General features: G+C 45.7%; 1 protein-coding gene across 1 annotated transcript; it reads left to right on the forward strand.

Moving 5' to 3' along the window:
• Nucleotides 1–1,455: 1,455 nt before the first annotated feature.
• Nucleotides 1,456–11,217, forward strand: Gjc3 (gap junction protein gamma 3). The gene is made up of 3 exons (XM_015989973.3): nt 1,456–1,693; nt 9,419–10,209; nt 10,953–11,217. Exon 2 carries the CDS (start codon nt 9,426–9,428, stop codon nt 10,200–10,202), a length of 777 nt encoding a protein of 258 aa, XP_015845459.1. The 5' UTR covers nt 1,456–1,693; nt 9,419–9,425; the 3' UTR covers nt 10,203–10,209; nt 10,953–11,217.
• The last annotated feature ends 700 nt before the right edge of the window (nt 11,218–11,917 follow it).

An 11,917-nucleotide genomic window follows, 5' to 3' on the forward strand; every position in this document is an offset into this window, starting at 1 on the left:
TTTCTGTCTCATTAAAAAAGACAGGCTTCTAAGAGATAACAACCAAAATGACAAAATAAAATACAACAATATGAAGCAAAACTCATCCCACTGAAGCCGGACAAGGCAACCCAACAGAAGGGAAAGCACCCCAAGAACAGGCACAAGAATTAGAGACCCATTAGCTCACACAGAAGTCCCATAAAAACACAAAGCTGAAAGCTGTAATATATAAGCGGAGGACCTAGTACAGATCCATGTCATAGACATAAACAATTATGAAACAGACTGACAGCATGTCTGGTTAGCAAAACATCACTAGTAGGTTTCCTTCTACGGCCTACGACCTCCCCATGCATAGACTTTTGAACACTCTTATATGGGTAAACTTACCCTTCGGGTGCTTTGGACACACTTTCGGTTTTGAGTGAGTGAATTTATTAAGCCCATAGAAAGACAATGTTAATGGAAAGTGATAGGGTGACAGAGAACACCATCAAATTGGGGCGTACAAACATCCAGCAGGAAATGACTGGGGAGAGGCAGTCAGCTGGGGTTTCCCACAGAGAGATTCGTGGGTAGAGCAGGGTGTCCTCTGGCAAAGGTTCTAAATAAAAGAACAACCCTACACAAAGAACTACAGGCAGCTGGGTGAAGCCGAGAGAGGCGGTCATTCCCAGGGAAGAGCATTCCCATTGTTCAGTGCCCAATTGGGGTCAGCCCTAAAAATCATAATACTAGTCCATGATTATGTGGACTCAACAGGTTATATTTAGCAATATATATGTATGTACAAAAAACTGACGTACATGCAATAGCAATTGGTGAAGAAAAAAGTCCATGAATTTGAAGGAGAAGCGGAGGGGCATATGGGAGGGTATGGAGGGAGAAGAGAAGGGAGAAATGTTGTAATTAAAATAAAATCTCAAAAAGAAAAAAATAAAAGAAAAAGAAAAAATAGAGAACAATTAATAGACAGAAGTAGCATCATCAGATTGGGCGCTCACAAGATCCAGCAGAAACTGACTGGGGAAGTCGAAGCAGTCATTTGGAGTTCTTTGTTTTGCTTTCTCTCCAATGGCTGAGCTCCCCGTGTCTGAGCGATCAGCTCTCCTCGATTCTAGGTAGTTTTGTATTATGGGATACACGGTGGTAACCTCTGCTGTATTTCCCAACAGTTCGTTTTCCATCTAGCTGTTCTCAAGGATATAATGCTTTTATTCTTTGGCTGTCTGTTGATCCCTTCCCTCCCTGTCACAGAGTCTGGGAGGCAGCCCATCTCTAGACAAAGGGCTTTGGAGGACAGGGAAACAAACACACTTGGGCCTGAGACTGGAGAGGACAGCTTCACTTCCGGAGCCAGCTTCTCAGTGAGCTCAAACATCCCAAGACAATTAACCAATATAATGCACATAATAAACCTTCACTCTTGTTTCAGATGACCTCAAAGATCCCCATCCCCATTCACTTAGAGAATACATCCCGTACCATGAACACCAGAGTCATTCTCCAGGCCTCATGCCTGGAGGGCCGGGTCCTTCAATTGAAATTCTTTTACACTGGAGCGGGGAGCCTGCTGGGAAAGAACAAGAGAAGGAGAAAGAGTGGGAGGCTGCAGGAGGCAGGGCCATCCCAAGAGCCTGGACCCTGAAGGCTCCAGTGTGAGGATTCCTTTTGGCTTCTTTCCTCTCTGGTCGCTGCCCGGCAAGCACTGGTAAGTTCACCGGCAGAGAGTAGCTTTTCTGGCTGAGATTATTCTGGGCTCTAGAGAGGTGTCTGTGAGCGGATGCAGTCATGATTGCTTAGCGATAGCTCTGAATTCATCTATGATCTGGAAGGCAGGGATATTACCCAAGATTCTGTATCTCTGCTCATGCTGGTTTTGCAGGGCCACGCTTTGAAGAGAAGCATCTAGAATGCATTCCAGGCCGGGTGGAGTAAAGCGGGAGCAGTGAGTTAAGGCTTGCACCGCCAGGTTCCTCCCTTCTCACGGGTTCTTTTCCAATGTGGCTCCTTAACTTTCTGGGATGGATTCAGTCACTGGTGGAATCCTGACAACCCCAACCCATCCCTCCATCACCAAAATTAGGTGAGATGCTTTGAAAAATTCTCATTTAAAATGGGATTTTAAAATAATCTCTTTAGGTACTTGAAAATCTGCTCGAATTCCGGGATTTCCTTTCCTTTCCCAATTTTGAGTCTGTGATTGTTGCTTCACTTACACTTTATTTATTTATTGAGGCACAGTCTCATGCAGCCTAGACTAGCCCTAATCTCACTATATAACTGAAGGTGATCTTGAACTTTTCTGATCCTCCTGCCTTCATCTCCCCAGTGCTGGAATAACAGGTGTGCACCACCACACCTGGTTTATGCAGTGCTGTGGATAAAACCCAGGGGCTTGTGTATGTAAGGCAAGCACTCTACCAACCCGGCTACACCCCCGGTCCTATTTGTGTTTTGAAAATTAGCATACAAAGCAATGTGCTTCATTATGGTATTTTCATGCATACTTTCATTCATTGCTATTTCTCCCCTCATTCCTCCTCCCCCGAGCTTGCCCTCTCTGCTAGGTTAGTCCCATTGTCCCCTCATTCCGCTTCCATATGTGAGATCTACTCTGTTCCCCTTTCCTTACTCATTCTGGAAGACCTTTCTCCTAGAGGAGATCCTCTCTCTCTCTCTCTCTCTCTCTCTCTCTCTCTCTCTCTCTCTCTCTCTCTCTCTCTCTCACACACACACACACACACACACACACACATACACACACACACACCACATACATGAAAGTCAGAAAGTTTCAGATTTTGTAGAATTTGAGATTTTAGATATTTGGATTCAGGATATTGAAACTGTAGTGGACATTTAATTATTATTGTCTTGATTTTCAAAAGAAAAAACACCCCACATTTGTTTTAGATTTGATTCCTTTTTGTTACTTTATTAATTTCATCCTTTAAATTTTATTTTTCAAGGTATTGAATTTATACAATATCTCAATTTGATTTTACCCGGAATCTGTCCTATTGTCTTCAAGGTGGATTTTTAAAATGTTTTATTAGCTTACATTATTAATGCATAATAATTAATTTCATCATGACATTTTCATACACATTTATCATGTATTTTTCTTATATTCACTGTCCATTACGGGCTCTTGCCCCCTTGCATTCCTACTGATTCCCTTTTTTGTGCCAAAGGCCTCCTACCCTCCTCTCCCTCCCCCCCTCCCCTCCTCCCCCCTCCATCCCCTCTCCTCCTCCCTCCCTTCCCCCCTCCCTCCCTCCCCCCTCCCTCCCTCCCTCCCTCGTTCCTTCTTTCTTTCCTTCATTTTGTGTTTGTCTGGTGTTTTAACTCTTCCCATGGGTGTGTGCCCATGAGTATGGATGTCAGATACTAACTTTTGTATCTTCATTGATTGGTCTCCATTTTACTTTTTGAGACAAAAGAAGTGCTTGCTGAACTTGGAGCTCACTGATGGGTTAGGCTGGCTGGCTAATGAACTTCAGGAATTTGCTTATTTCTGCTCACTTCCCCCTCCTGCTCTAGCCTGCAGCAGCCCTAGGGTTGGTTACAGAAGAGTGCTGCCATGTCTGGCTTTTATGTCGGTGCTGGCGACCCACACTGAGACCCAAACGCTTCGTGAGGGGCACTTTACCTACTGTGCCATTTCAAAACTAGGGAGTGGGTTTTGAATTCCAGGGAAGGCCATCTGGGATCAAATCCTCGCAGCAGTGGGAAAGGAGAGGCCTGAAGTGCTAGCTCTGGAAAGGATGGTGGTATTCGAAGGGGTGGGACCATCTTTCTTGAAGACAGGAGAAGGAAAGGTAGGGTGCTGAGGTAGCTCACTGGTAAAGACACTGGTTGCACAAGCGTGGCAACCTGAGTTTGATCCCTTGAAGCCAAGGGAAGGTGGAAGGAAAGAACTGACTCCACAAACGTGCCCTGTGACCTCCACAGGCATGCTATGGTATGTATGCCCCACCTCCGTGTGTGCCAGTGCACGAGTGCGCGTGTGCACAATAGAGACAGTTGTGGCTAGTGATCACACTGGTTTAGGGAAGTCACAGCAGTGGGTTCTCTTCACTCTAACTACGTTCTAAATACTTACCTTGAGCCTGGTAGTGGTGGCGCACGCCTTTAATCCCAGCACTCTGGAGGCAGGCAGATTTCTGTGAGTTCGAGGACAACCTTGGCTACAGAGTGAGTTCCAGGAAAGGTGCAAAGCTACGCAGAGAAACCTGTCTTGAAAAACTAAAAAAAAAAAACAAAAACAAAAACAAAAACAAAAAAAACAAAACAAACAAACAAACAAACAACAACAACAAAAAACTTATCTCCATACCTACAACTAAGCGTAGCTCTCGCCTTTCACCAAAGAAACTCCTGTTTGTGGCAGATGGAGACTGTTATGGAAAGCTACAAGCAGTCAAAATGCAGAGAGCCACTGACTGTAGGGTGCCCGGGTCCAGTTGATACATCCACAATACAATCCTACACCTAAGGCTCAGGGAACACTTCACAAGACAGGGGCAGAAAGATTAGAAGAGTCAGAGGACCAGGACATCTAATGCACCCACGAAAGGCCAACAATATAGTTGCCTGAACTAGACCTGAAATGTTACAACACCAGGTTACATGCCACTGTGGGAGGGGGAAATCCCACGAGGCCCCATTCCTAGATAGAGTTACAGGCAATTAATGGCTTCTAAAAGAAGGAGAATTAGTCTTCTCCAGGGGCAAGTGCCTTATAGGCTATCTAATCCCAAATGGCCATCTCTAGACATACATACATAAAAGTAATAATACAGGGACTCAACAGGTTTTGTGTGTGTGTGTGTGTGTGTGTGTGTGTGTGTATGTGTGTGTGTGTGTGTATGTGTGTACCAATAACAATGAAAGAAAAAGAGACCATGACTTTGAGAAGGAGTTGAGGGACATGGGTAAAGTAGGAAGGAGTTGGAGGAAATGATGTAAATACAGTACTCATCTATAAAATTCTTAAACAAGGGAAAAAAGATCAAGAACCATCTATGGAGCTTTCTAGGGGTCTGCATAACATCTTAGTATAATAAAACTGCTATAAAATATCTTCAATGGAGTAATTTATAATCCACAGAATTTTATTTTTTCCCAGTTCTGGAGGCTGGGAAGTCTAAGAGGCAGGCATTAGCAGATAAAGTGTCCGGTGTGTAGGCCTTTTCCTCATGGATGGTGATGTCTCTGTGTCATCAATTGACGGAAGGGGCTGAAGGGCTCCCTCAAATCTCCTTTATAACCCCATTCATGACTTGAAGGCCTTGCTTCTTTTTCTTTTCTTTTTTAGGTTCTTGGGTTGAATCTAGGGCTTTTTGCATGCTGGGCATGTACCTCCAGTACCCCATTGGATGATTCGAGGCAGGTGCTCTACCCCTGAGCCACACCCCAGCCCCTCACTGGGGGATTCTAGGCAGGTGCTCTACCACTGAGTCAACCCCAGCCCCTCACTGGGGGATTCTAGGCAGGAGCTCTACCACTGAGCCACACCCCAGCTCCTCACTGGGGGATTCTAGGCAGGTGCTCTACCACTGAGCCATACCCCAGCCCTTCCCTGGGGGATTCTAGGTGGTGCTCTACCGTTGACTCCTCACCAGGCTTCAGCATCTGACTTGGGGAGGGTGGCATCAGTTAGGTCATGGCACCTGACCGTCATGATCATTCGGGATTGAGAAAGGGAAGATGGTTGGGAATGGTGATGGCTGGAAGCAGCTTCTGGGCACTGAAGAAGGAACATTAGGAATATTAGGGCAGAGATAAAGACGGCAAACTTGGTATTATGGACAGAGAACTGAGAAACTTGTGAAATTTATCCTCAAAAATGGTTACCCCTCATCATGGGGAGATAAACGTTTAAAGAACAGAGATTAGGAATTTGAATGTTTATCCTCATCTTGGCTTTGCCCCAAACCCTATAGCATTTAATTATGGCAAATTCTTGTTCCCAAGATGGTAAGGTATAAAGAACATTAGTGTTATGCCCAGATTGTGACCCCCCAAAGAGACCACTGAAGACCTTGGATGTCCAGAATGCAACAACAAGGTTTATTCTGCAGATACAAGTCTAGACAGGGGACTCATTCCTACACCCAGTACAGTGAGGCAGGGAGGAGTTCCTCTTTCTTTGTGTGGCTGGCTATTTAAAGGCAAAAACCACAAGCCCTTCAGGGAGGTTAGGGGGGTTTGCACGGGTGCAACTTGGATTGGTTTATTTTTATCTCTGTTCTCTTTTAATTGGGTGAGGGTATGTAACCTTTGAATTTACTGGTTGGTGGTTACAATTATCACTTTGGGGGCTGTCCAGCACAAGTCCCAGGCTTTGTCCTTGAGCTGCCACGGGGGCTGGCTGGCCTAGCACGTCATGCACATAACTCTAAGTTGGTGAGGGGCCCCATGTTAGTTAGTTATGCAGTGGCGCTGCCCCTCGTGGCTGGTCGCCGCCCACAGCGACCATGCTGGCGGAGCAGCGTGCTGATTAAAAGAATCATAGTCATGGTTACCTTTTTAGAGCTTTATTGGCGGGGAGGGGGGGGTGGGGGGGGGGAGAGGGAGAGAGAGAAAGAGAGGGAGAGAGAGAGAGAGAGAGAGAGAGAGAGAGAGAGAGAGAGACAGAGAGAAACAGAGACAGAGAGACACAAAAGGGAGGGGGAGAGGGGAGAGCCGGAGGAGCAGAGAGGAGAGGGGACAGAGAGCCCACAGAGGGCTCACCCTCTTTTTAGGCTGGGAAGCCTGCGAAGGCTGATGACATAATTAAGGATCAAATCCTTACACCCCAGACAGTAAACATCTGGCTGAACTTTTAGCAGTCAGAGTAAGTGCAGAAAGGGAGCTACTGCAAAGACTATGTCTTTTGTTCACAGCCCTCCCAGAGACTGCTTGCTCAGTCTCAGGAAACTGAAATTGAGGCCTGATCTCTGAGACAAGACTGAGCAGCCTGTTATGGCATCTGCTTGGTCCTTTCAATTAAATTAGAGTAAATCTTGACATTAACTCTGTTAGCTTCATCACATTGCTTTCTAGCTTTCTAATCCAACACGTTGTGGTTGTTTTAAATTAAAAAATGATTTATTTTATGTGTGTGAGTGTTTTACATGCATGTATGTATGTGTACCCCACGCATGTGACCACGGAGGCCAGAAGAAGGCACTGGATCTTCTGGAACTGTAGTTACAGACGGTTGAGAGCCACCATTGTGGGTGCTGGGAATTGATCCAGGGTCTTCTGCAAGAGCAACAATACTCTTAACCATTGAGCTACCTTCCAGCCATCTGTGGTGATAAGTGTGTCAACCTGACACAAACTAGGAAGGGAGTTTCGATGAGGGATTGTTTAGATCAGGTTAGCCTGTGAGTGGTGTGTGTGTGTGTGTGTGTGTGTGTGTGTGTGTGTGTGTATGTGTGTGTGTGTTGGACCATGAAAGACCAGCCCCCACGATCTGCTCAGGGTAATGAAAGGAATGCCTCAGAGTAGCGAGGGGTAGGAAACTTCTTTATCTGAGGGTAATTAGGAACAAGTTTTAGTCTATCACACTTACTCCTTCATCCTTTCACTTATTCATTTCCTCACACTTCTCTCATGGTTCTTCTTCATTTCTCACCCAGCACACACACACACACACACACACACACACACACACACACACACACACACACTTCACCCACATTCTGCAGCAGCTCTTGTCAAGAAGTGTCACAGCACGGGTGTGTGGGTTCCATGGAAAGAAGACTCAGAGGCATCTTAAGAATGAATTTAGCCTTTGAGGCTGCAGGGGGATCCAGCCTCTCTGGACTCAAGGCTCTAGGGACTGATCCCTTTCCCTTCACCCAGGGCATTTTTCTCAATAAACTGTAAATATTATTCTCAATATTTACAGTTTAGCCAGTTAATTTCCATATGCTCAAAACAACCTGAAAGGAGCTTCCAAAAATACAATGCCAAGTGCAAATTCCACGATTTATCAGGTACCGCAATTTGCCTGGTTTCCTGAATCAAGTTTTGCAGAGGCCTTTGTATCCTTGGGAGACTCTGAAACAAGGTTCACATAGGACAAACGAAAGGTATCAGTTAAAGAAAAGATGGATTAGGGCTAGGTGCTACTCTCTGGAGCCAGGCCAGGAGTAGCTCAGCAGGGATGCAGCCACAAGCTCCCACACAGCTCTACACAGCTAATAAACAATTGGCTGAATCTTGAGTGGTCAGGGCACCTACAGAAAGGGAGCTACTGCAAGGACTGTGTTTTGATGTTAAACAGCCTGGCCTTGATTTAGCAATAGACAACACCTAGGAATTAGTCTTTGTGTATTCTCTGTAGAGGCAGCTTAGTCTGTTTTGGACTTGTTCTAAGGTCTTTGCAAAATGTATAAAAGGCTGTCTTTGAGACTGAGAATACTGCTACTTTCCTATGTCAGTAAAGAATATTCTGATAATATTTCTGTTCATCAGAGTTATACAGCTTAAACAGAAATCCACAGCTAAATGTGTGCCCAGAGATGTAAAACATACTACCAAAGGGCTGTGGAAAGCACCTCACAGCTGTTCTTACAGGGAGGTATAATGGTGGTACATGAGAAAGTTACAGACAGAAAACAACTAGTTTCCACAGCCATTGACCCCACAGCTTTGCCAGGTGGGGCTCCCCATCAGGGAGTTATACGTCTGGTGGGTTGACTTGTCAAACATCAGTTGTCACCTGCCGTATACTCCCACGGCCCTCAGCGTGTGTGTGTGTGTGTGTGTGTGTGTGTGTGTGTGTGTGTGTGTGTGTGTACGTGTGTGTACTGGAGCTCAGTGACATGTGTCATTCTCTGGAAGTCATCCACCTTGTGTTTGAGAGAGGATCTTTTGCTGGTTGGAGGCTCTCCAGTTGGCTAGGATCCTCCTGTCTCTGCCTCCCCAGCAGTGGGGTTTCAAGTGCACACCACCACACTCCGAATTTTCACATGGGTTCTGAGGATTGAGCTCAGGTTTTCATGCTTGTGCAATACTTTACTGATTGAGCCCCCTGCCCCCAATCCATGAAAATGTACTCTTGAAAGGGATCATGGGATTCTGTCCATCCTCCCCTCTCCTTACATTGAAACTTTTTGCTTCAACATGCCCTCCTCCTCATTGCCATCCAAGACATGACACATTCTTTCAATGAGTGACCTTCACCAGTCTGTGCTATGCTATTTGGAGTTCAAACCTCCACAACTGTGAGCTAACTAACCTTTTTTTATGTTTATAAAGGCACTTGCCTCAGGTATTGTCTTATAGGCATGCAAAACAGACTATATGGTGTTTGATCAACTTTGGAGAGGAGCAGATCTTGCTTTGCAGATCCTTGGGTTAGCAGGTGAACAAAACAGGCTGAAGCCTCCTCTAAAGGGTGGGACACCTTCACTGATGATTGTTCTCTGCTCAGTGGCAGAATGTGTGGCAAGTTCCTGAGGCAGCTGTTGGCTAAGGAGAGCCAGCATTCCACCCCCGTGGGGCGCTTCCTACTTCCAGTGCTCATGGGATTCCGCCTCCTGCTTCTGGTTTCCAGTGGACCTGGGGTCTTCGGCGATGATGAGAACGAATTCATGTGTCATTTAGGACAGCCAGGCTGCAAGACCACTTGCTATGACATCTTCCGCCCCCTTTCTCCATTGCGCTTCTGGGCCTTCCAAGTCATCCTGATGGCTGTACCCAGTGTCATTTACATGGGTTTCACTCTGTATCATGTGATTGGATACTGGGAGGAACCAGAAAAAGAAAATAAGGAACAAGAGACACGGATTTGCAAGGGGGACCATAGCAAGGATGTCTTAGGGACTGGAAGCCTCAAGCTTCTCTGGGCCTATGTGGCACAGCTTGGGGCACGGCTGGTCCTTGAGGGAGCAGCCTTGGGAGTTCAGTACCACCTGTATGGCTTCAAGATGCCCAGCACTTTTATATGTCGCGAGGATCCTTGCATCGGCAGCACGACCTGTTTCCAGTCCCACCCCTCTGAGAAGACCATTCTCCTCAACTCCATGTTTGGAATCAGTGGGGCCTGTCTCTTGGTCACTTCCTTGGAGCTGATGCTGTTGGGTTTGGGGAGGTTTTGGAGGATGTACAAGCACAAACTTCCCTTTTTAAAGAACTTCCGAACCTCAAAGAGCTCTGTAAGACGCAAGGACCCCGCTGATGACTTGTCGGTGGTGGAGACAAAAGAGCCATTTTGAGAAGCAGGTGAGGACCCTACTGATACTGACAGCCATCTGTCCCTGCCTCTGATGTCTCTGTGTTGGCGACCTCCACCCAGGGTAGGTCCCTCATCCTCTGGGTCGTACAGTTCCCCACGTTACAAACTAGATAACCACTCTCAAAGCAGACGCACTCTAAAGAAAGATTTACTTTTAATTTCAAATTGCGTGTGTGTGTCAGTGTGGGTTTGTACACATGAGTGGAGGTGCCTGCGGAGGTCAGAAGAGAGCCGTAGATTCCTTGGAGCTGGAGTTACAAGCAGTTGTGATCCTCCTGATGTGGGTGCTGGGAAGCAAACTAGGGTTCTTTGCAAGAAGAGTACACATTCCTAACCTCTGAGCCATCTCTCCAGCTCCCAGATGTATTGTTTTTAAAGGGAGGAAGTGTTTACTTTGGTTAACAGTTTGGGGTACAGTCCCTTGTGGTGGAGAAGGTGCTCATTTATGTATATGAAATAGGTAGCCCTGGCTGGCCTGGAGCTTGCTATGTAGCCAGGCTGGCTTTGAACTCACAGAGATCTACCTGCCTCTGCCTCTCAAGTGCTGGGATTAAAGTCACGAGCCACCACTCCTGGCTGAGTCAGATGTGCTTTGATTACTACCCCGCAAATGTCTCCCAGCACCTGTCCCTATCAGTTGTGTGACTCCCAGTAGACCACGATGAGCATACTAGTGCATGTACTGCCATTGGGCAAAGTCCTCAGCTTCTGCTTCATTTCTCCTTTACAGAGTTCTAAAGTTACCTGGCTTGCCTGCAGAAAACCTTGCAACTGGATCTTCTTCCATGCATCCAGTGAGATGGCTGGTGAGACGGTACAGTGGATAAAGGTGCTTGCCACCAAACCTCATGATCTGAAATCCATCTCCAGAACCCACATGGAGAAGGGAGGAAACCAACTCCCGCAACATGTCCTCTGACTACCACATATGTGCCACAGGACACACACACATGATAATAAATAAAATAATAAAATCTCAGAAAACAAAACAAAAACTCCTGCATCAATTAGCTGTTACTTCTAACTTCTTATCTCTCTTGTTTTTCCACTAAACGTAAGCAACCACTTTCTGTTTTAATGGGTTATCCTAGTCTGGGATTTTATAGAGATGGAATCATGCAACATGCTTATTGGTCACTTGTATATCTTTGTAGAAAAGACCAAATTCTTCTTTGCCAATTAAAATCAGTTTTTTTGTTTTGTTTTGCATTGTAAGAACTTTTTATATAACATGATTATTAGATACTTATATCAGATGAGTCATTTCAAAATATTCTCTTCCATTCCATGATTGTCTTTCATTTTTTTTCTGAGTAGTATTCTTTTAAAATTATTTATTCTTTGATACTTTCATACATGTATTCGGTGTATTTTGATCACGTCTACCCTCACATCCCTATCTAACTCTTCCTGGATCCCCCATCATGTCCCCATCCTGATTTCATGTCCTCTTTTTTCTCTATAATTCACTGAGTACAAAATTAGTGCTACTCAAATGTGCATGGGTGTCAAGCCACCTAACAGAACATGGTCAGTCTACCTGATGCCACATCCCTAAAGAACGTGGACTCTTCCTCCACCATCGTCTACCAACTGCTAACAGTTCCTCAGCTGTGGATAGTCCACCAGCCATCCATGCTGGAATGATGAGTGCTGGGAGCCTGTGCAGACAACCGCTGCTTCTGTGAGCTCCTG

Source organism: Peromyscus maniculatus, chromosome 23, assembly GCF_049852395.1.
Source record: "Peromyscus maniculatus bairdii isolate BWxNUB_F1_BW_parent chromosome 23, HU_Pman_BW_mat_3.1, whole genome shotgun sequence".
NCBI lineage: Eukaryota > Metazoa > Chordata > Mammalia > Rodentia > Cricetidae > Peromyscus > Peromyscus maniculatus.